The sequence below is a fragment of the Emydura macquarii genome, unplaced genomic scaffold (genome assembly GCF_026122565.2).
Source record: "Emydura macquarii macquarii isolate MOO-44397 ecotype Brisbane River unplaced genomic scaffold, CSIRO-AGI_Emac_v2 contig_1692, whole genome shotgun sequence".
NCBI lineage: Eukaryota > Metazoa > Chordata > Testudines > Chelidae > Emydura > Emydura macquarii.
Window position 1 is genome coordinate 1,540,205 of NW_027131829.1, and position 23,072 is coordinate 1,563,276.

The following is a 23,072-nucleotide window of genomic DNA, read 5'->3' on the forward strand; positions in this document are numbered from 1 at the left end:
GCCACGACCCAGAGCTGCCAACCTTGCATTTTATTTTTTACTGACCATCTGAAGTGGATTTTTTTTACTGACACTAAACTTTTTACTGACCTCACTACAAATACCAGAAACAATACAGTAACGGCACAAACGTGTGTGCTCACTCGCGATGCTCTGTACACAGGAACTGGGAATTATGCAATTGTTTTAGCTGCAGTTCATCGATCAGTCAGGTTCTTTGGGTGTGTGCAATAACAGAAAACAGGAAATCGATGCAGTCATGATCGGGGCAGTTTTATGACACAAGAAGTGATTCTGAATGACGACAATCAATGTCAAAACACAGAATGTTTTATTTCTACCTAATTTTATGGACATTTTCATTTATTTACGGCTTTGCAGTGTTCAAATTGTACATTTTTTTACTGACTGTCCGTACATTTACAGACATTTGGCAACCCTGCCATGTCCTCAAATTACATCCACCAAACATAACCCCTCAGACCAGAGCACATCCCACGGTCACTCCGTTGTGACTCTGTTCTCCCACTGCTTGCTCCGTCCCTCTGCCACAGCCCTTCGCTGTGTTACCTGGTCCAGCCTGTAAACTTCCTGTACCAGGGGCCTGCCCTTTGTCCGTGCAGTGTACTCTGCAATCTCTCCTGCGCTTGCCCACACGGGCTGCATAAAACATCCTTACCCCTGCTGCATCAGCACCAAACCCTAGTGTACTAACATGGGGCCCATGCAAACACCCAGCCAGGGGAGAGCTGTAGGCCATGTCGGTAGGAAGCCCAGCCACTGTTTTGCATAGATCCCTGCCACACTGGAACCTCGCCTCCATCCCGCCTAACAAATCAGCCCAGAACCATCTCTTCCCAGCGTCCCCAATGCAACAGCCACGAGCTGCGAATGTCTAGCATTCTCCTGCAGGGGACACCCCTGCGCAAGGTTGGCCGTCGGCGGGTCATCCCTCCCCCTGCAGGGGGCGCTGTTACATCAGCATTCCGCTGCTGGACGTTCCTCGCCTGTCTGAAAGAGCGGGCGTTCTCCGCAGAGAGCGCTGATTGGCTGCGGCTTATTTGCATAACTTTTAAAGGTTGATGTTGATGGGTCGAAGTGGGATGGGCGAATGTAAGGCTTGCCGCTATTGGTTAGGACGCTCACCGTAGTCTCCGCGTATCACAGCCTCGGCGCCGGCCCGGAAAGGAGGGAGGGGTCGCGGGGGATCAGCTGTGCGGAGCCTCGGCGGGGCGAGCCGGGTCCGGCCGGGCCGGGCTGGGCTAAGAGGATCCGGATCCTGATCCGGATCAGGGGTCGCGGTGTGGGGGGGCCGGGCTGGGCTCGGGGGGAGCTGGGCAGGGGCAGCGCGGTGCGGGCTGGGGGCAGTGCTCGGGGGGCGCCCCGGGGCTGGGGCGGGGGCCGTGCTCGGGCCGGGCCGTGCATCCCACCGGCAGCCCCGGCCGTGCCCCGCACAGAGCAGCCCCTGGGCAGCCGGGCCGGGCCGGGCCGTGCAGACCCCGCTGCCCTCTGGCCGGGGGCAGGCGGGGCACTGGTGAACTGCGCGGTTCCTGCCCGGACGAGCCGTGAGCCCAGTGCAGACCCATGGCCAGGTGTGTGGCGAGTGCTGGCCCCTGGGCCCTAGCCCCACAGCGCCCTGAGAGCCCGTGTGCCCGGCGCCCAGCTCTGCAGCACCAGGGGAGGCTGGCCCGGAGGCGCTGCCGGGGTGCCTCTGGCGGCGCCCCTGGCTAACGTGGGGTCGTGCTTCTCTCTCAGGTCCCGTGAGCGGCTGGGGATGGAGCCCGAGGAGCCGGACTACCAGCAGCAGTTCCAGGCGGCTGTCAGCGTCATTCAGGGCCTGCCTAAGAACGGTGAGTGCAGCGCAGAGCGCCTTTGCCGGCTGGGTCTCCATGTAGCCGGGGCTGAGGCGGGGTCACTTGGGATGTTTTCGAGTGGACCTGGCCAAAGCCTGAGTAGGTGTCCAGCACGGACCAGTCCTGTGTTGGCCCCAGGAGACAGACTAGATGGGAACTGATGGATGTCTCCTCCTCCGCGCCGGGTCACGTCACAAAATGCCCTTACGATAGGCACGGACTGGTCTTGTTGGCAGCCTCTGTAGAGAGGCCGAGAAGTGAAAGGCCACTGAACTTGCTGCCTCCTGCCAATAGATCCAGCTGCCCCTGGACCGAGGCAGGGGCAGGCTGAGGGGCAGGGGCAGGCTGAGGGGCACTGTGTTGCTGCTGCCCGGGGTCTATCAGCTTGTGGCCTGTCTGTGCTCAGACCCTGCGGTGCTGGGTGGTGTAAGCTAACTAGGGCTCTAGTGCTTGGCAAAACACAGGTTAATTCCCAGATAGGCTGGTGCTGCAGCGCTGTCTCTAGTAAAAGGGTGGAGAAAATGGTGTTTCTCAGTTAAACTGTGTGATGTTGACACGGTGCCACTTCACAGCCAGGTTTCTGACTGTAGCCAGGCTTTGGTGTCCTGTCTTGGCAAATCAGAATTCCACTGGCAATTACACCAGGGAGGATAAGAGCAACAGCTTGTTAATCCTAATGCTTCAGGCCACACACTGATTACCGGTGGAGGGTCAGGAAGGAATCTCCCCTTTGAAGGGCATTGCGCAGTTAGTTGCCTTTGTGGAGCAGAGGGGACTGCTCCTTTTCCAGGAGCATCTTGTCTTGGCTTCTGTTGGAGGCAGGAGACCGGAGTAGATGGACTTTTCATCTGTTTTGTAATGGCAGTTCCTATGGGCCTGATCTTCAAAGGTGCAGAGCACTTGCACTTCCCATAGACTTCAGGAGCTGCATGGGCTTAGCAGCTGTGAAAATCAGGCATTTATTTATGTGCCTGTCTCTGGGTCTCCCCGCCCCCTAGCTGGAAAATCTTGGCCACGATGCTTTAGGCCGTGTGACATTTCAGCTTGCACTTAAGAAGAAATTGTGACTCTTTGAGCAGCCTCAGGTTCCTGGCATCTGCCCTTCTTTGGTTCTCTCCCTGCTTTAATAGCACCTTATGTTAGATGGGGCTTCTCACCCCAAAACACGGACACAATTTCACCCGTCACTGAAACACAGCTGCCTCTGGGGTGGAACAGCTATTTAATAGTGCACAGCAACACCCCACATCCTCCAAAGTTCCCAGCTAAAACTGCAGGAGGTGTTTTAGGGAGGCAGAATGTAAGTGAGTTGAAACGGGGCCAGGACTGTGGTTAACACCCTGACTTGTGGGCCCTTCAGTGACCCAATGGTCACCTGAGCGCCACGCCTCCTGTGACGGGCAGCGCTCCAGCAGCCCAGGGTCAGCTAGCGCCACACTGGGGCCTGGGCTCAGCGCTGGTTAGTGGGCAGAGTCCCACCTGCTGAGTCACAGCCTAAGGATGCCCGTGGCAGCAGTGGTGGAGAAGTGGCTGGCCTGTTGTTGAGTCCCTCTGCTCCTGCTCTGATGGCTTTGCGTGTGCTTCAGGGTCCTACCACCCCTCCTACGAGGTGATGCTCCGGTTCTACAGCCACTACAAGCAAGCGACAGTGGGCAGCTGCAACATCCCCCGGCCTGGGTTCTGGGATCCCATCGGCCGGTATAAGTGGTAAGGCTGACACAAGAACTGCTCGGCATCAGTGCTGTGACTTGCCGCTTTGTTCGTGCGGTGTCGGCAATGAACCCTTCTGGTTGGCAGGGATGCGTGGAACAGGCTGGGGAAGATGTCCAAGGAGGAGGCCATGGCAGCGTACATCTCGGAGATGAAGAAGATAGCCCAGAAGGTACAGATCTCCCTGCTGTGTGCGACTCCTGTGGCCGCTCAGCTCACTCACCATGTGCCTTGAGTCACCCCGAAAGTGGGACCCTTGGCATCGGCCCTGACGGCGTGCCGGCCGCGGGGCGCACGCTGGCAGCTGTGGGGCTCTGACTAAGGCGGGCTGGGTTTCGAGTAGTAAGAGGGTGGGGCCTGAAGGCGCTGGCGGAGCTGGGTGAGGAGGGGGCCCCAGGTTGGGATAACAGGGAACGCTGACCAGCAGGAGAGAGGCGCCCTGTCAGAGCTGGGGGGAGGCTTTCAGAGCCCGCTTGCTACAGCCCCCTCACCGTAGGTAGCTCGTTGGTCCCTCCCTTTCCTGGAGCTGCACTCTGTCCCGCGGTGTGATGACCGTTCCTGAGCGCGGGATCCTCCGTCTTCCGCCGTGGCTGCGTAAGAGCTGTTGGGTTCTCTCCAGGTCATTGACACGATGCCCCTGGGGGAGACGTCTGAGGACATGTTTGGGTTCTTCGAACCTCTCTACGAGGTGATACACGATATGCCCAGGCCCCCTGAGTCCTTCTTCAAGAAGAAGGCTGGTAAGCCTGGGGCGTTGGAGCATTGGGAGGGTGTCTGGGCCGGGGTGGAATGGGCAGAGTAGCAGCCTGGGGGTCAGGACTCCTGGCTTCGATTCTCTGCTCTGCCACTACCTTGCTGTGAGGGCTTGGACAAGTTGCTGCACTTCTTTGTGCCTCAGTTTCCCCCCATCCAATAATACTTCCTTCTCCTGGTTCTCGCATGCCCCAGCCCATGAGGGAAACGGCCCATCTCTTCCGGCTCCCTGGCCATCCATTGCAGGTACTGATCTGGCCCTCATCACCGTAGTATATGAGTGCCTCAAAACCCCCCCTGAGGTGGGCACAAAGAGGCACAAAGAGGCTAAGTGTCTGCCCAGGGGCACACAGGGAGTCTGTGACAGAGCAGGGAATTGAACCTGGTTCCTGAGTCCACCACTCTAACCACTGGGCCAGCCTGTCTCTTCCTGTCCGCCTTGACTCTGCGATTGAGCGCCCTTGTGGGCAGCGCAGCCTGGGCCCAGTGGCATCCAGCAAGCTGGCGTGGCCCAGCAGAAACAGCTGGCAGCTGCATGGGTTTGAATAGTAGAGGCTGAGCCCCTCACCACCCCACTGACTTTTGGGAAGTGTGGGGGCTGAGATTACAGGGGTGCAATGGTGTTCTGACTATAGGCTCCGCCCACCTTCCTCTGCCCCACCCCTTCCCCTCTCCCTGGGGCAGGACACTGAGGGCACACCCCTTACAGCTCAGCTGTTCAGTGTGTTTGACATCCTGCCTGCTGGGGAGACTCAGCTGACCTCCCTTCGGCAGAGCCGGGGTCGTGTGGTGAAATCTGGGAACCCAGCGTTAATGGAGACGTCCCCTCTGGCCTTTAAACGCCAGCTGGCCACTCGTTTCCTCGCCAGGAGAATTCAGACCAGGGTCATTCAAGCTGCCCCCAGCTGCTCTGTTCTGAAGGCAACTCCTGCTCTGCCACGCAGGTGGGTCTGGCCGTGGCTCCTGGCCAGCTGGCAGAGCCGCTCTCTGAGCGGCGATCTGCCCTTTGCACTCAGGAGCAGTGCCCCAGCTCTGATCAATGTCTGTTTGGCTGCCGCCACCGCTCCCAGTCGCTGGTGGGTCAGTGAAATCCCGTGGGGTAGGTTCCCCAGGGAGCAGCAGGAGAGCAGCTTTGAAAACAAGAATCCTGCTAAGAACTGGTCCATCCGGCTCTGTGTCCTGTCTCTGTCCGGCCAGCACCACCTGCTTCTTTGGGCGGTGCAAGAACCCCCTAGTGGAGAATGATGGGATGCCGGGCTGGAGGGGTGGTTCCCTGGCCCAGGCACTGAGTGACTGGGTTAGGCCCTGCAGCAGGACGGCCTGTATCTCGGGGCTGGTCTCGAACTCGTGTCTGTGCTGAATCCCCTTCTGAAGCTGTGGAGGACAGACACGTGCTGTCTCCAGAACACAAATGCAGAGCCTAAGCCAGCAGCCATTGCCTGTCCATTCATGACCGCGTGGTGTCCCCCTGTAAACCCGCACTCCTGGCTCTGACTGGGAATGGGACAGCTTGGCTAACTGAAAACACAAGGGCAGGCTCTAGTCTTGGGCTTGATCCAGAGCATGAGGAGGCAGCTGCTTAACTCCTGATTTAAATCACCTGATTTTTTTTAATGTTGATTTAAATTGGGATGAGGGTTTGTTATGAGGATTCTGAAAGTTTGCCCTGTCGCAGGGCGAGGTGTGAAATGGACGAGCTCCGTTCCCAAGGCAGCTTTTTGGAGATGTCAGGATTGGCAGGGTTTGCTCTTTGAAATCTACGAAACTGCTGTAGACAAAAAGCAAAATCTCCAAAAGACAGGTCCCAGTCCTGCAAACACGGAAGCAGACGTGTAACTTCACTTACCCGCCCAGCTGCACTGTGGTCGATGAAGTGAAGCACCTCATAAATGTGTCCAGCATCGAGGCAAAATCGTATTTTTATTAAAAACTCTTCTGAGAGGCAGAAACTGTGTCAGCCTCAGAACAGAACGGCTTCGAGTGTTAACACTGAAAAGTCTGATCCGCAATCTGAATTCAGTAACACAGTTAGTGTCGGCTTTGGTTTATACACCCACAAGCCAACATTTTCAAACTCCGGCGCCCGAGTGAGGCGCACACAGGCCTTTCCAAAGTGCGCACCGGGGTGACTTAGACTGGTGGCTCCAAACCGCAAGTCCTGACGGAGGAGACGAGCCTGGCTGAAGCATTTCAGCTTTCTTGGCTTGTAGAAGTTCAGTGTATTGGAGGGAGGTGTTTGCTTCTCAGCCTTGGGTCTGCGTTCGTGGTATTCTCACAGTACGGCTCTTAACGAGGCCCTGGGCTTGACTCTTGCAGCCTAGATAAGCATGTTAGGGGTGTGTGTGAGGGCCGTCGGGGAGCGCTGCCTAGTGGTTAAAGCTCAGGCTGGTGATGTGCAGGGGGTTTGTTGATGGGGAGCCTGGGCCCTTCCACTCCCCCAGCTCCGACCCAGGGCCCTTTGAGGGTAACAGTGCTTTGACAGCCAGCAGCCCTCCCGGGGCCACTCCCTGCACTTGTCCCAAGGCTGCCGTCTGAGGTAAGGCAGCGTGAGGACAGCTGCCACTCCTGGGCCAGCTCAGTTCAAGGCTTTCCCCTGCTGGGGTAGACCCAGCAAAACTCAAGGGGATCAATCCAGCCCAGAGCTCGTAGGAGAGGGCAGCGCGTCCCTCTCAGGCTGGGTCTGTGGGAGAGATTCTGCCTTCCCTCCGCGCGTCTCTGGAGCTGTCCGTAGCAGATCTGATCTGCCCCCAGATGAGCCGCTCTCACCTGCCTTTTAGCTTCTTCTCCTGTGGGTGCAGTTGCTACAGGTGTGGCAGGGCGGGGCTGGCACAGCCCAGCATAGTGCGTGATCCTATGGTGGCTCTGTGTGGGGTTTACACCCCATCCGAGTGTGAAACAAAAACGCGCCTGAAATCGGCAATTCTACTACCAGGAAACCAACCTTTAAAAAAACATAGAATTGTAGGAATGGAAGGCACCCCGAGAGGTCTTCTGGTCCGGGCCCCTATACTCAAGGCAGGACCAAGCATTGTCGATTCCAGACCATCCCTGACGGGGGTTTGTCTAACCTGCTCTTAAAAATCTCCAGTGATGGAGATTCCGCAGCCTCCCTAGCACTTCCTTCCAGTGCTGAACCACCCGGACAGTCAGGAGGTTTTTCCTAATGTCCAACTTAAACCACCCTTGCTGCAGTTCAAGCCCATTGCTTCTTGTCCTGTCAGTGGATAAGAACAATTTATCACCCTCCGTTTTCTAACCACTGTTTACATACGTGAAGACTGTTAGCATGTCCCCCTGCCCCCCTCCGTCTTCTCTTCTCCAGACTAAATAAACCTGGGCTTTTTCGATCTTTCCTCACAGGACATGTTTTCTAGACCTTTCATCATTTTTATTGCTCTTCTCTGGTCTATCTCCAATTTGTCCACCTCTTTCCTGAAATGTGGCACCCAGAACTGGACACAATATGCCCGTGGAGGCCTGATCAGTGCGGAGCAGAGTGACAGAATTACTTCTTGAACAACACCCACTGTAGCAACGTAAGGCTATAAAATGGCAGGAAGTCTAGAACTAGCAACAGGTACATTCAATGTGTTTAGATTTAACAAATGAACTTCTAAGAAGATGTATCCACCCTGCAAACTGTTCATGTTCCAAAGAGCAAAGCTTTTATAAAACCAAAGCTACGTTTTCACAGTTAACTGTCTTAAAAATTCATGGGCTCAGAGTTGTTTACCAAAAACTTCCCCTAAAGGGTCAGAAATCCAGACACTTGAACAAGAAGAAGCTGCGAGTGACACTGGAGCAGAGGTGATTTTCTCTCTCTATTTGGCACTGCTGGCATCTTGTTTCCAGTGTGGTGTCCACAATTCAATAAGGATGTTGATCAATGGTGGAGGGTTTACAGACGAGCCAAGAGAATGATCAGAGGGTTAGAAACCTGCCCAGTGGTGATAGGCTTAACAAAGAGCAGGGTTAAGGGGTGACGATTACAGTCTAGTACCTACGTGCAACGGGCGCGTCAGTCTAGCAGAGAAAGGTGTAACATGCTCCGGTGGCTGGAAGTGGCAGCTTGGCCAATTCCAATTTGTCAATGAGGCGTAACTGAAGGTAATTAAGCATTAAAACAACTTACGCAGAGTTCACCTGTGGCGATCTTTACAGCGAAGTTGGCTCTTTTTCTAAAAGCTCTGCTGTAGGAATTGTTTCGGGGCAGGTCTCTGGCCCGGGCTATCTGGGAGTCAGGGTAGATGGTCACAATCCTCCCCTCGGACCTTGGAATCTGTGAAACTGCCTCCTGTGATCCCCGTTGGCCAAGCTGAGCCACGCACGGAGTAAGACAAAGCGCGTCGCTCGCCGGTCACGAGGCAGCCGGTGACTCCGGGATGGCTCTGTGTGAGGTGCTCTGCTCAAGGCAACTGAACGAGGCGATTCCAGAAAGTGCTGAGGACCTGCTGGCTGACAATCCTACTTCTCCTTGGGGTCTCAAAGTGGCCACCCAAAACCAGACACCCCCTCCCCCCAGCCCATCACTAACCACGTTTCATACCCTAGGCCGTGCAGCGCGAGAGACAAACTGGCTTTGTAGCGCTCTGTCCCTGTCAATAACCTCAGCTGCGTAGCTGAAGCGGAGAAATGCCCGTCTCCAGCCCACAGCATCCAGGATTAGCAGAGAGGAACTTGGTGAAAGGACAGCCCTATGGCCAGCAGGGTGCAGCTTCTTGTCAGGGAAGCAACTAGGTAACACCAGCGCCTCCCCTGCAGCAGCGCCCCCACCCCCTGTGCCAGCAGATGGGCGGCACAGACAGGCTTCCCGCCCGGTAGCCCTGTGGGAGCGGCTGCAGCCAGGGGCGAGTGCGCCAGGCCCACTCTGACCCAGCACTGCCTGTCTCGGGGGCGTTTGCTGTGTTCAGTTCCTAGCCCCCTCCTGGGCGCAGCACGGCCCTTGGCCTGCCAAGGGCAGTCACGCTGTCATTGCTGGGGGCTGCTCCACCCACAGCGCCCGCCTCCCTCGCTCTGTTTGTTGTGACCCTGGGGGGGTGCAGCAAAGACCCTTCCTGTCCCTGGTGGGCCCTCGTGGGGCCCTCAGCCCCCCTAAGCCACTCGCGTTCTGGGTCCCGGGGGGGCTCTGCAGCGCTTGGAGGGAGGGGGCCTGCATGCCTGTGGGAGCACGTTGGACACTGGGTGCCAGGCGCAGTCTCTGTGAGCCGCTTACCCAGATCCCGGGTCCCTGGCGCTAACCCCATGCGGGCGGCGTCCCACCAGGCCCCCGATCTGTGCCCGTGTGGGACCTGCAGCCGCTCGGTTAAGGAAGGATCGAATGGCTGGCAATGCAGGCTGCACAGAGACCCTCACAGCCAAGCAGCCAGGCTCCTCCAGGGCTGGGTGCAGCCTGGACAGGGTGTCAGCCAGGCTGGGTCTGCTCCTTTCGGTGGAGCTGCCATCCTGGCTCCAGCTGCTCTGGGAGGCGCTGCCCCTTGTGCCTGGCCCCGCCTGGCCCACAGGGCTTGCTGAAAGTGGGGGTCTAGGCCACAGCGTGGCAGCCAGCCCGTGTCTGCTTGGCTTGTGCCCAGAGCCCATCCTCTCAGGTCACCTTGCCCAGTGCCCCAGGCTTCCTCCTGCCAAGGGCTTTCGGCTGGAATCACCCACGCCAGGCTGGGATTTGTCCCATGGCGGCTGAGATCCCAGAGCAAAGACACCTGCCTCCTCCCCTCACACGCTGCCTGGCCCTGGGGCACATCAGCCCGTCCAGTGCCCGACTCAAGCCGCTCGGTCTCTTCAGCGTAACAACGGTTTGATGATGGCCTCTGAATACCTGCGGGGACGGACACATTTGACAACAGCAGGATCTTCAGTCTAGCAGACAAAGACCTGACGAGACCCGGGGACAGCAGGTGAAGCTAAATAAAGTCAGAACAGATCTAAGGTTTTTAAGGATGAGGGTGACGAGCCGTCGGCGCAGCCCACGCAGGGCCGGGGACGAGTCACCGGCGCTGGCAGTTTTGACGTTGAGCTTGGCTGTGCTCCTGACAGGAGTCATGTCGGGGGTTTTCTGGCCTGGGCCATGCAGGAGGGCGACAAGGTGATCTCAGTGATCTCGGCCTTGGCATGGACTGCCAACAGAGGGCCCGGCTCAGGCTGTGGGGCGTAGGGCCTGATGTGTTTGCCAGCTGTTTTCAGCCCTTCACCCTCCTTCCCCCTGCAGCTTGCCTGGCCCTTGAGAGGGGGCAGGGGTGTGGTCTGCACGCTTGTCCTGGGGGTGCCGAGGTTTGCTCTCCCCCGCCGGTCTCAGGGAGGGCGTCTGGGCGCAGGGATGCTGCTCTTGCAGGGGTGTGTGGGCCCAGTGGGGGGCGTTTCCATGGGCAGCCAGAGAAGAGCCCAGGTGTGTAAATGGTGAGGAGGTGGGAACGTTTCCATCCGGCTGGGCTGAGGCAATGTGCCAGTGCAGCTGACGGGAAGACGCTCCTCCCCAGGGTTGGGTCCGGGCTCCTGGGGGGGATGTTGGGTGGGTGGCCGGTGCCTGAGTGGGGCTTGGAAGCACTGAGTGATGCTGTGGGCTTTGTCGGGATCGGGGGCGCGGGGTTGATGCTTGGGAATCTCAGCCCTCGACCTGTCTGCCGGGATGCTAACGGGTCAGTCTGACTGCTCCCTTTCTGTGCAGGCAAGCAGCAGAGGGCTGGCCAAGCACAGGGACCAGCGGAGAACTGCCTGGGGGACCCTGCATCTGGGGAGCAGAAACAAGAGGGGCAAATGCTCGGTGAGTCTTCTCGGTGCCTCCGGGGTGCAGAGTGTGAAGAGTTAGTGGGATGGAGCCAGCTGCTGCAGAGAACGGGGCTGCAGGAAGGGTTGCCCTCGGGAACGAGCCAACCCCACCGTGGTGCTTGGGGTTGCTGTGCAGAGGGCGAGACCCTCGTCTGGATGCAATGTAAAACCCAGGCACCGCTCGCCTGTGCCTGTGCCAGACCCTGTGGCAGATGCGTGGGCTCCTGTGTCCTGCCAGCGTGTCAGGTGTGTAATGGCACGCTGCCTGCCCAGAGCCCCCGGAGACGTTGTGAACCTGTCGCCCTAGAGGCGGCTGGTCCTTCCCGCGTACCGGATGTGAAGTGGCCTGGATGGGGAGCCGCTGTCAATAGTGCGCCATAAGGAAATGCTGGAGGCTGCTGGGGCCTGGTCTACGCAGTGCTGGTGTGCACACTGCAGTCCCCCCCGCCCACAGAACCACCCTGTGTTTTCGACCTGGACAAGAGGTGCCGGGCTTTCGGTGGCTCAGTCAGGGCGACGCAGTGTCAGTACAGACGCTGGGTCCCCTCGCGTGGGTGGCGGGGTTGTCATTCTTGTCAATTTCACCGCTCCAGCAGGTGGTGAGAGTCCAAGCCTGGTCTGTTGGGCTCTTGCTCTGGGCTGGGGCAGGGGCAGCCTTGTCAGTTACAGGGCTGAGCCGTGAAATTGACCTGGCTGCCCCTTCCCCTGGAGAGCAGGGAAGGGAGAATCCCTGGGCCGCTTCCCCGGGTCCTGGAAGGGAAAGGGGAGGGGAGAAGTCCCTGCTGGCTTCCTCAGGCTCCTAGCTGGGACCAGGGAGTCGGGGGCGGGGAGAAGCCCACAGGGAGCCCGGGAACTTAGAGACGGGGCTCTCAGCTCCCCACACTGCCCCTTAGGTGGGTGGAAGTGCTTCTGGTGGGGACGCACTGCAGGGACCCAAGGAGAGCAGGGTGGACGTCAGCCGCTGCTGTAATTACAGCGGGGCTGTAAATCGACCTATGTCAGGTCGACTTATTTTTTAGGTGTAGACAAGGCTAAGAGAGAAGGCCTCCCGCGTCCGTATAGATGTGGAGTGCGAGCCCAGCGGGACAGTGGGCCCAGCGCACGCTCTGCAGGAGGCAGCAAATGGCTCCTTTAATAATTCCTTCCCCAAGGTGAAGGGGGCGTGAATGGGTTAAATCAGGTTTCATTCCTGCAAATCACAACTGGGGTGTTACTGTGAGAAGAACCAACCCAGCATCCTGGCTTCGGCAAGGGCACAGGGGCTGCAGCCCAGGGTGTGGTGGGGGTGGGCAGGGGTCGTGGGGTGGCTGGCATGGGCGGTGAGGCCTGCACCCCCAGGCGAGGTGGGGGTGGGCAGGGGTCAGGGGGTGGCTGGCATGGGGGGGGGGGGAGGAGGAGGCCTGCACCCCCAGGCGAGGTGGGGGGGGCAGGGGTCGGGGGTGGCTGGCTGCGTTCTTGTCTGGGATGATTGTTTTGGAGGCAGGAATTCTGTCGTGTCCTTGTTACGTGTTAGGGTGTGCGAGGCCATGTGTGTCTAGCGCCGGATAAACGCAGCGTGTGGCACTGGTAACTCCTGGGGAGCTGGGCTTTCTCTTGGCTGCGAGTCGCATACGGTGGCGTTTTCTCCCATCCAGGAAGCTTCACAACAGGCCCATGAAGGATCAGCCCCCACCCATGTGCAGCTCTATCCAGGGCCGGGACATTCTAGTCACTCATCCTCAGCAGTGTCTGAGGGGGGCCAGGGCCCGGCTCTGTGATAGAGCAGACAGAGCAAGGGCATGACTGAGAGCCTGGCTTCCTGGCTCTGCTACTGACTCCATGACCTTGGGCAAGTCCCTTCTCCTTCCAGTTCCCCAGCGTCCCCGTCTGTACAGTGAGGTGAGCTGCGAGGCTGTGGGTTAGCCAAGTGCATTGAGATCCCTAGAGGAAAGGTACGTGGGGAGGATTGAACCTCCCAGGTGCACCTGGTGGCCTTTGCTTCCTGCGCACAGATCTTTGGCCTTCCCGAATCTGCTGTAGCCCTGCGTCTGGCTCACAAAAGACACTGAAAATCCCTCCACTCGACATCCTGTACTGCTGTGAGCCCACTGCCTTCCTGGTGCCCACCCAGAGATCCTGTCCCTCCCTCCCGCCCCGCTGAGCCATGCGTCTCTTGTTCCAGGCGGCGGGCTGGGCCGGGCTGATGACACTCTCGAGAGCACCCAGGTGACCAGTGACTCGGAAAGCGAAGTGTACAGCGACACCCTGGAGCAGATAGAGCAGGTACCGTCGCTCACGGTGCGAGCCGACCGGGGCCCAGGGCCAGACGCCTTCGTGGTCCTGTGCCAAGAGATCGTGCCTCCCGCACAGACATTCCCCTGCTCCGCTCAGCACGGTGCCCTGGTTCCACACCCGCTCACTGCTGTGCCAGGCCTGGATCTCCAGCACCCTGCCCTGCTCTGCCTCTGCTCAGCAGGGTCTGAGTTCCCCTCGCTGCTTCCGGCTGTGCACCAGGCAGGGCCGCCAGCTCCCGTCACGTGCATGGGATCGGGGGGGGAAAGGCTCTTCAGGCCCTGCACCATGCTTGGGGGTAGTGGGAGGAGAGCCCCAGTCCATCCGCTCCTACTCCCCCCACATCATCAGTATCACTTTGCGAACCCCCATGGAGAGGGGCAGGGGCGGGGAACGGCTCTGTGGGTGGCGCTTGGTCCGGTTTCATTTGCCCTAGTTGTATCGGGGGAGGCGGTGCGGCTGCGGGAATGATGCCAGTCAAAGCACAGTGGCTCTGGCCCAGGTGTCTGTGTGTGGTTCTGTACTGCAGACAAGCTGGGCTGGGCCCGGGACACCTCAGTGCATCTCATGCTGCGTTTTTTGCTCATGCTTTTGCTGGTCACCTCCAGCCCAGCCGCAGGCAGCAGGATAATCCAGGGGTTACCCGAGGGCTGGGGCGGGGAGCTCACGCCAAGCTCCCGGCTGTCCGGTACAGCGCAGCGCGTCTCATTTCCCACCTGCTCATGCTGCTGCGAGGTGGATGCGGAGTGTGGGATCCGCCCTGCTCCGGGTGTAAACTGCCAGCCAACGTGCTGTCTTTGGGGGTGGAAGTGTGGCTGGGGGGAGAGGACACGGACTGTTCCTGGCGCTGCTGCAGGCTTGCTGAGATGCTGTGACCAAGTGACTTCTCTTGGCTGTGGAAGGGGGGTGGTGGAGAAGGCAGATCGTTATTTCGAAGTGGGCATTATCTCCACGTTACAGATGGGGAAGCTGAGGCACAGAGCGGGGGAGGGGCTCATCCCAGTGGGTCGTTGGTAGAGCTGGGAATGGAACCCGGGAGCCCTGACTCCCAGTCCCCTGCTCTAACCGCTGGGCTGCTGGCTTCTCCCGCCAGGGCCTATTTACACTGAGCACCTGCTGGCCGCGTCCCCTCTGCACCCCACTCGCGCCGGCTGGATGCCGCGTTCCCCGGCGCTTGGGAGGGGTCTCGCCGCAACTCTGGCTGCCCTTTCCCCTGACGCAGGCTGGGCAGCGTGTGGCCGGGCCGAGCCTTTCCCCGAGCAGTTCTCGCACCGCCAGCTGGGATGCTGACGTCAGGCGTGAGGCCCCAGCTCCGGCCACCTCTGGGGAGGGAGCGCTGGGCGAAGGCGGAGGACTGGACGGGAGGAGCCCCAGACCCCTCAGCACCCAGAGAGGTGAGTGCGGCACCCCGGCTGGGTAGCACCGTGGGGCGTTGGCGCCTGTGCCCAGCAGCCTCCCCAAGTTCTGGGGCTTGTGGCTGCCCCTCAGCCAGGCCCCGACTAGACCCGGCCGGTGAGTGCGATTCCCGCCGTGCTGTGTGGGGCACGTTTCCGTCACGTGACCAGTGCAGCCTTGGCGCTGTGCACGGGCGGTGACGTGTTCGCACCCCCGGGTGGCGGGCGTGACGTGCAGATGGCTGCACCGGTGCATGCTGTGGGTGTGATCAGGGGGCTGCAGGGCAGGTCCCTGGCTGTGCGCGAGCTGCACCCAGGATGCAGACTGGGCCCGTGGGCTGGGACGCTCCCCGCTGAGGCATGGCTCCTGTGGAGCTTCTGGAGCAGGTCTCTTCCCAGCAGCCCGAGTCCAGGATGCTGCTGCCTTTGTCTGGCCGCCCAGCCCCGGAGGGGGTGTCTGGAACCGGGCCTGGTTCAGGCAACCCAAGTGAACACAGGCCGTCCGCCCGGAGACAGTGCCTGCAGTAATGACCCCTGCCAGTGCTGCTCCCGCCTGACATTTCAACGTGTTCCTGGACACTAATGGGTTAAGTCTTGCAGAACCCTGCCGAGCTGGGTCGGTATCGCTATCCTTCTCATGCAGAGGGGGAAACTGAGGCACGGAGAAGGGATATTATGTGCCCAAAGTCCTAGTGAGTCTGTGGCTAAGCAGGGGCTGGAACCTAGGTCTCCTGGCACACAGCCCTGCGCCTGCCCCCCAGGGCCATTCTCCTCCCTTCCCCGAGTGCTTCTCTCACTCTCGTACCACCGAGGTCCGGCTCCAGCCCGGTTGCAGCGGTGGGAAGTGGCTGATGTTAGCCCCGGACCCGTGGACAAGCCCGTCCTCTCGCAATGAGCCCCCCAGGCTCCAGCGTGCTCCCAAACCAGGCAGCCCTCGGCCTGGCCAGACCGCCAGGTGCTCAGTTCCCTTTGTCGGGAAAGCTGCTCGCTGCTGCTGGACTTACAGGCGGGGCTGGAGGGAGCCTGGGCGTTTCCGGACACAGATGGTACGGCCAGAAGGGACCGTTGGGGTCGCCTGGTGCCACCTGGCCAGAGGCTCCCCAGGGTTTCTGCATCCAGCCCAGTCACTCAAGCGGAGCGAGCACACGTCTGCTGGCAAGAGCCATCAGATCTTGAGTCCAGCACGTCCCGTGCCCTCGATCTTCATGTGCCCCAGCTGCCACCCCTGCGCTGAGCTCCGAGCCGGTCCCTGCGTAACGCAGCTCAGCGATGGGGCTGAGGAGGAAAGCGATGCTCCGCGCGTGATCCTGCTCTGGAGCAAAGGGCCCCGTCGGCTTTCGATCTCTGGCGAGGGTGGTTCTTCCCCCAGCTCCGACCTGGAAGGGCGGGCGCTGGCTTCCTGCCTGCTGGAAGCAGAACCCGTCTGCACTTGTCACTAGGTTAATGTTCCTTCAGCCCTGTCCCGGGCTGCTTCACCTGGAGCGGTTAATATGTAACCTCTCCGGATAAGGCCACTCCAGGGCTGAGTCGGTGCAGAGCGGCCCCTGAGCTGGGCCTGCTCCTTCCCCAGCTGGAGAACGGGGCTCCAGCCCCGGGCCCGGTGCTGCCAGCAGGAACCAGGGGGTGCTGGCCTGCGGTCTTTGCAAAGCCCTCTCTGCAGAGTCCAGCCAACTGCCATGAACCTCACTGTGCCTCGGGGGCGAGCCGGCTTCACTGGCACGTGTCATTTGGAGCGCTCCCCCCGTCTGCTCCCCTCCCCCGCAGCACACCCGCTGCCCCAGAATGCCGCTGGGTCACGGTGCTGGGAGCGCCACGCAGATGTGGGCGGCTGGCTCCATCCGTGCGGCTGACTCTCCCCGGAGATCGCAGGGCGGCGGGGTTCAGGCAGCAGCCGGGCTGCCCGGCAGGTCTCTGCTCGTCTCCCCTAGTCCTGAGGCTCGGGGCCTGGTCCCAGCTGGGGCTCGGGGCCGGCTGGCGGTTTGCAACAAGAGCCGGAGGAGCATTGCCAGCCTGTCCCCGTCACGGTTTGCTCCCCGTAGCAGGTACTGACGGGTTCTCTTTGGTGCCTGGCACAATTTGCTGCCTTCCTCAGTGGTGCAGGGGCAGCAGACCGGGACCGGGAGCAGTTTCCGGCACTGCCCCTGCAGGATTCCTCAGGGTCCGTGCACGGCAGTCGCTGCACCCGGGCTCTGCACGTCAGCAGGTCACCGGCGCAATGCAGGCTGCAGCACAGGCCCGGCCTGGCCCTGGGCTCCGTCCTTGGCTCGCTAGCCCACACTGCGCCTGCGCGGCTGGGCTGTCTCCCACGCCCGCCGGCTGCCCGCTAGCTCCGGTCAGGTGGCCCGTTCGCAGTGTTTGCTGTGTAGACAGACGCCGGGCTGGTGTGCTGAGCACAGGGGGCCTGTCAGGGGCAGAGTCCAGCTCTCCCGGGCCGGGGCCAGGGCAATCTGCTGGCCGATGGCCTGCTAGCCCAGGGGATGGATGCCCTGTGCTTCCCCAGCAACAGAGCGGTGCCTGCTTTGGAGAAGGGATAGGCTGGGGGCTGGGGAGCGGACAGAGCTGTGCTATCATCCGCCACCCTCCAGCACAGCATGTCCTCCCCACTGAAGGTCCCGGCCCAGACTCCACAGGGGAAGAGGCAGGTGCCTGGTGGGGGTTTAGCCCCGGCCCCGCACTCCTGTGCTGGGCCTGCAGCGTCCCTGGATTGCAAACCCTTTGGGGCAGCTGCATAGGTCGACTAGTTCAGTGCTGCTGTCCTCTGATCTGTCCCTCGGGCATCCTTGTCTGTCCTTCCTGCCCCACAGAACCACAGGCTGCCCCGAGAGCAGGGGCACTCAGGGGCTGTCCTGACGCTGACCATGGGGGACCGGCAAGCGCAGGGCTCCGGCCAGAGCTGGGCGTGCAGCTGGTCGGGACGGTCCGTGCCCTGCAGGACAACATGCAGAGCGTCATGAAGCGGCTAAGCCGTCTGGAAACGCTGACCCCTGCGCAGGTACGTCCCGGCACCGCGCTCAGGCCACAGGCAGGTCCCCGAGGTGGCGGTGTCCAAGCAAGACGCCCCTGTGCACACCCAGACACTGGCTAAGATGGGGGTGGGGAGCGATGGTCACTGGCGGACCCCGTGGCTTCCCCGCAGTAAGGTGCGATCCCGGGGTCAGGACTCCGGCGCAGGCTGTGGAGATGGACTTGGAAAAGGGCCTCGCTCTACCCATTGCCCGGGAAGCTCAGGGCCAGGCTGCCGTAGGGCCTGTGCCTTGCGCACGGCAGGCGGAATGGACCCCACCGGCTGGAGCCTAGAACGCGCATGGCGCTGCCTGTGGGAGTTTAGCTCGTGCAGGGCTTGTGGCGAGCAGCGGGATAACCGCAGTACTGAGACTTCCCTCTGACACCGACGCACCGGGTGGCCCTGGGCAAGTCCCTTCCGCTCTGTGGAAAGGGGAGAGTGACGGGCCTTCCCGTGAGGCGTGGAGGCTGGAAAGGTCTCTCGTGCCCTGCGACGACATGAGAACGGTGCTGTGCTGGTGTGATGAGCGGTGGGGGGGCAGAGCAAGGAGACGCTGCCCTAGGTAGGGATTCGGGGTGCATGGTAGGGAGCCCCGTAAGCCGGTGGGGATGCCATTGTGCACCCGGAGGGTGCGTGCAGTGACAGTAGCGGAGCTGTTCCGACAGTAGCGGAGCTGTTCCATCATCACCGCGCCCAGCTTCGCAGCCTCTCGCGCCAGCACCACCGTTAGCAAGGAGCCACCGCCGGGACCGGCCAGCCTGGCTGGCACTGATCTGAGCCTGGGTCCGGCTTTCAGGGGTACGAGCCTGGGCCCGGCCCTCGCCACCCGCTGGCCCCCCTTGCTGCGCAGGTACAGGTGTGCTCGGAGTAGGCGCAGCTCCAGGATCCTGGGAAGTGCAGCAAGGGGGAGAGGGCGGAAGGGGCTGTCTGGGGCAGACGGCCTGGGAGGGGCTGTCCCAGTGAGCTCAGGGAGAAGACCAAGGACTCCAGGAGGAAGAAGTGGGGAGGGTTCGGAAAGGAGGGGCTGCTCCCTGGGCTTCTGCAGCCTGCAAGGGTGAGTCGATCAGCCCCAGCGGCTGGCAAAGCAGAGTCTAGGAGCCAGACCCTGCATCCACCCACAGCCAACTCGGGTCCAGCCTAGCCCTGCTCTGTGCCCATCCCAGGCCTCTCCCTCCAGCCAGCTGCTGCCCAGGGCAATGGGCACGTCAGCAAACCAGGCCAGGTGTCTAGGGCAGGGCCAGCTGGGCGCTTAAAGCAGCAGCTGAGACCCAGGAAAGCAGGTTCTGTTCCCTGCTTGGCCACAGGCTCCACGTGTGGCCTGGGGTGAGTCTCTGTCGGGGTCTGAGGCCCGGCGGGGCCCCTTCCTCCTCGGAGTAATAGCTGTGTGAGCAGGGGGCCCTCAGTACGGCCCTTCGTGTTTCTGTGAATGGGGGGATCCTCCCCCTTCCCTCCGGAGGGAGCTGTGACGATAAATCCGTCCCGTGTGAGGTGCTCGCCGGTGACAATAAATCCAGGGCCCCCAGTGGAAAACTTGGGCCTTAACACCGTGTCTCAGGTTCTCCCCTGGGGAGATGGTGACACTGTTCCTCGGGGAGGGGATCTGCGGAGCGTTACTGAGTTAGAGACGCTGATGGTTATTAATGCTAATGGCAGCAAACCACACTGCAAAAAGCAGCAGCCCCACGCTCTCCGTCACACCCGGGCTGGGCCCCGCATCTGCAAACACCAGAGCCCCCCAGGGATCAAGGGCCGCTAACACTGCCCCGCCACCCTGCGCTTGTCTTCTCTCTGCAGAAGCCATCCCGCTGGCCCCTGGCGGTCTCTGCTCGCACCCTGCTGTTCCTCATTGCCTGGCCTTTCGTGGTCCAGTGGCTGCTGCAGCGTTTCCAACGCAGGAAGAGGTGATGGTTCTGTGCCTGAATGTGCAGTGCTGAGCGGAAACCCCAGCCGTGGCAGGAAAGCGCCAAGTCGCTGGAGCTTGCGGTCGGGACTCAGCACCCAGCAGACCCACAGCTCTGCAATGGGTAATTCAAGTGATTCTACCCCCGGCGAGCTGGGACTGGAGAACAATCAAAGCAGTGCTCTCGGGGGGAGAAACGGGCTGCCCCCCAGGTGCCAGGGCCAGCTTCTCTGAAGGACAAACCTGGCCAGAAGTGTGGCAAGGAGAGACCGGATACAGCCCTTACTCTGCAAGCTGAGAGCCATCAGCTCGGTTGGCAGGACCCCAGCCCGTGTCTGACCCAACCACGTTTTCCTCTGTGACACCTTTCACTTGGTGAGGGCTGGGGGCACTCTGGGGTGAGCTGACAGCAGGCTCCTCTGGGTCTCTCCCCACTCACGCACGCTCAGGTTAGCTTCTTCTCTACAGTGGGGGCAAATGAAACGGCCCCATTAAAGACAACCAGTTTTTCCATTGGCTGGTCATGTCTTCAGCTGTCAGGCGGATGTGAAGCGCGGCAGCCGCCTGCAAGGGAAACTGGTCCCCAGCTGGGAGGCCTTCACCATAGAGGGGTCGGATGGGGCAGGGGGTCAGGGGCTATCCTGGGAGCCCTGGGTTCGAATCCCTGCACTGCCACAGACTCCCTGTGTGACCCGGCAAGTCACTTAGGCCCAGATCCTCGAAAGTATTTAGGTGCCTAACTCCCATGGCTTTCAGGGGACCTACGAGGAGATGGGCCTTGGTCTCTCTCTGCCTCCATCCCTCAGCTGGACAGTGGGTAATGGCCTGGCGCCCTACAGCGGTGTCGTGGGGAGGAAGACGTTGGACGGGTCGTGAGGTGCTCGGCTCAGCAGGTCTCGGCTAAGGGCTGCGGATCAGCGGGCATGCGGGAAGCACCGCTTGCAGTGAGGGCTGCCTCATGCGTTTTGCACAGAAGCCCCTGTTCTCGGTCGCTTTTCGCTTTGCCGGACTGTAACCCTGCCGGGGGGGCGGCTGCCTCCGTTCCTGTTGAAATGGTTCAGCCGTTTGTGAGAATGAGATGGGGGGGGGAATCGGTTTCACCCTGGTACAAATGAAAAGTCTTAATCTTGTCACTGTGTAGTTGAGAAGTTCTCGTGGCCCTGGACTTTGGAACTGGGACTTGGCACCTGCCAAATTCCAGGCATGTGTCGTGGCTTTTCCCACGGAAATTCACCCCCGTTTGGCCGAGTTAGAAGCCTGTGAAAAGCCGCACTTTTCAGAACGGAGAGCAGGGAGCCTGCCCCACCTGTGTGCTCACAGCTCCCTGCTGGGCCCACGCCCCATGGAGGAGAAGGCCGAAGAAGCTTGACTCAAGTGCAGGGTGGTGAGGAATGGGGAGAGGTGAGGGGACGAGATGGGATAGGAGTCTGGGGATGCAGAGGGGGCAGGAGCCAGGCACTGGGTTGGATGGGTTGGGGTAGGAGTGGGGAGAGAGGGGCAGGAGCTGGCAGGGGTGTTAGCAGCAATGGGGGAAGGCAGAAGCCATGGGGTGGGGGGCAGAGGACGGGGATATGGGCAGGAGCTGGCAGTGGTTGGACGGGGCAGGGGTAAGATGGGGAGGGGGCTGTAGGGCCTAGCGCACCCTCCCCTCCGGAGCCTGGACAGAGAATCACGCCGGTGTCCCAGCATTCCTCTGCCGCCAGCAGCTGGCTGCGGAAGTCACTGGCAACTGTGTCTCCATCCCCGCTGGGGGCTGGGCCACATGAAGATAACAGCCTTCTACCGCTACCGGTCACTGTGTCAGCGTGAGAGGCAGAGGCCAGTGCCGTGGTTCTAGAGATCCTGACCCTGCGGAGGAGCAGCTGGGGGACAGGCAGGGCGTCTCTCTGGTGCCCCAGCGTTGTGTTTTCGTGTCTTCAGCCGTCCGTGTTTTACAAGCTCAGGAAGCCGCACAGGCAGGCCCTGCGAGAAGACTGTGGCGGTTGCAGAGCAAACCCGCAGCCCTTCGGAAACCCCTGGGACCTCGGAGGCAAATCCAGCGGCTGCAGCCCGCGGGGGTGAGGGTGCCTCAGTCGGGAACCCCGCTTCTTGCTCGTGGCCGCGCTGCCCCGGCTGGGGATGCAGTGACACGGGAGCGGCTGGACGTAGGCTCTGGAGAAGCTCGTGCCAGGGTCTGTGGGGGGCGCTGGATGCTGGACTACAGCCCCTCCCACCCCCCACCCTCCCGCTGACACACCAGCCATGGATGGTCCGGCGGAGGCGTGCGGAGCTGTACGAGCGTCACCATAGAACAGGTAACCCCCTGCCCCGCTCTCCCAGCACGTCCAGCGCAGGTCGCGCTCTTTGCCCCCATGCCAAGGTCTGGGGCGGGGCTCCTCGGCCTCCTCCCCTTGTGTGCGGAGCCGCTGGCCATGAGCCCTGCCCAGCTCGCTGCCCGCCCGGTCACTATCCTCCTGGGAGCCAGCCAGCCGGGGCAGCTCGGCCCCTCACTCCCTGGAGCTTGGGGCCAAGGCCCAGGGCTGCCCCCATGCCTGTCCCTTCGAGGGGGGCTGGGCAGGGTAGTTGGGGGAGGACCCAGCGCTGTTGCAGGGAGGAGGGGGGGTCTCAGTCCCTTGCCCCCTGGCCAGGTGCCCACACAAGATGCTCGACAGCTGGCCCCGTGCTGGTCCCTGGAGCTGGGGCTGGAGCAGTTACAGGGGCTGGCGGGGACGGTGGGGGGCAGGGGCGGATGCTGGCCCTGCGGTGGGGCAAACAGCTCTCATGGCTGGCAGTGCTGCTGATTGGCACCTGGCCGGAGAGCGGGGGGGGGGGGGGGGGGCAGCAACGGCAACGCCCTTGCTGTGCCCTCCTCGGCCCCCCAGGGCAGGGGCAGTGCCAGCCGGGCAGGCAGCTCCCTGCACGCAGCCAGTTGTGTCTAGTGCTGGGGCCTTTCAGAGCCCCCCACTGGGGGAGGAATCATGACGGGGTTTAGGGAGCCCAGCACCTGCCTGGGATCCCCCCGGTAAGAGCTGCCCCCGCCCACGCTCACCCGCCATCTCGTCCCATTGACACCGGGACTGAACCGCTCTAGCAGGACAGGGCCACTGGGGGGCGCCACCCATTGCCTGGACGATGGGGTGTCGTCCCCCCCCCCCCCCGGCTGTGCATGCTGCTGCAGGGTGTCTCTGCGCCTGCGAAGCCGCACCTCGCCGGGGAGGTGCCACGAAGGATTTGGGGGGAAGCGTGGCAGCCCCGGGGTGGGCCAGCTGGGAAGCGCCAGCTGGGGGGGGGGTCTCCAGTGCTCTGAGCACAGGCTTGGGAGCCAGCAAACCCCGCCCTCAAAGCCCAGCTGTGACGCCGAACCTTATAAGGCCCCAGGCGAGTCATTCCCCTGCCTCAGTTTCCCCCGCTGGAAAACGTGGGGGATCCTGCCCCGCTTGCTCCGCCTG

General features: G+C 61.3%; 1 protein-coding gene across 3 annotated transcripts; it reads left to right on the forward strand.

Moving 5' to 3' along the window:
- The first annotated feature begins 1,361 nt into the window (after positions 1-1,361).
- On the forward strand, positions 1,362-20,774 carry ACBD4 (acyl-CoA binding domain containing 4). 3 transcript variants are annotated; one of them, XM_067556249.1, is made up of 10 exons: positions 1,362-1,592; positions 1,756-1,850; positions 3,440-3,560; positions 3,651-3,735; positions 4,183-4,303; positions 10,975-11,070; positions 13,237-13,337; positions 14,569-14,740; positions 17,545-17,732; positions 19,539-20,611. In XM_067556249.1, exons 1-10 carry the CDS (start codon positions 1,585-1,587, stop codon positions 19,647-19,649), a joined length of 1,098 nt encoding a protein of 365 aa, XP_067412350.1. In that variant the 5' UTR covers positions 1,362-1,584; the 3' UTR covers positions 19,650-20,611. The 3 variants fall into 3 exon arrangements, with proteins under 3 accessions (XP_067412350.1, XP_067412351.1, XP_067412352.1); XM_067556250.1 differs by lacking the exon at positions 17,545-17,732 and having other exon boundaries at positions 19,539-20,774; XM_067556251.1 differs by lacking the exons at positions 14,569-14,740; positions 17,545-17,732 and having other exon boundaries at positions 19,539-20,774.
- The last annotated feature ends 2,298 nt before the right edge of the window (positions 20,775-23,072 follow it).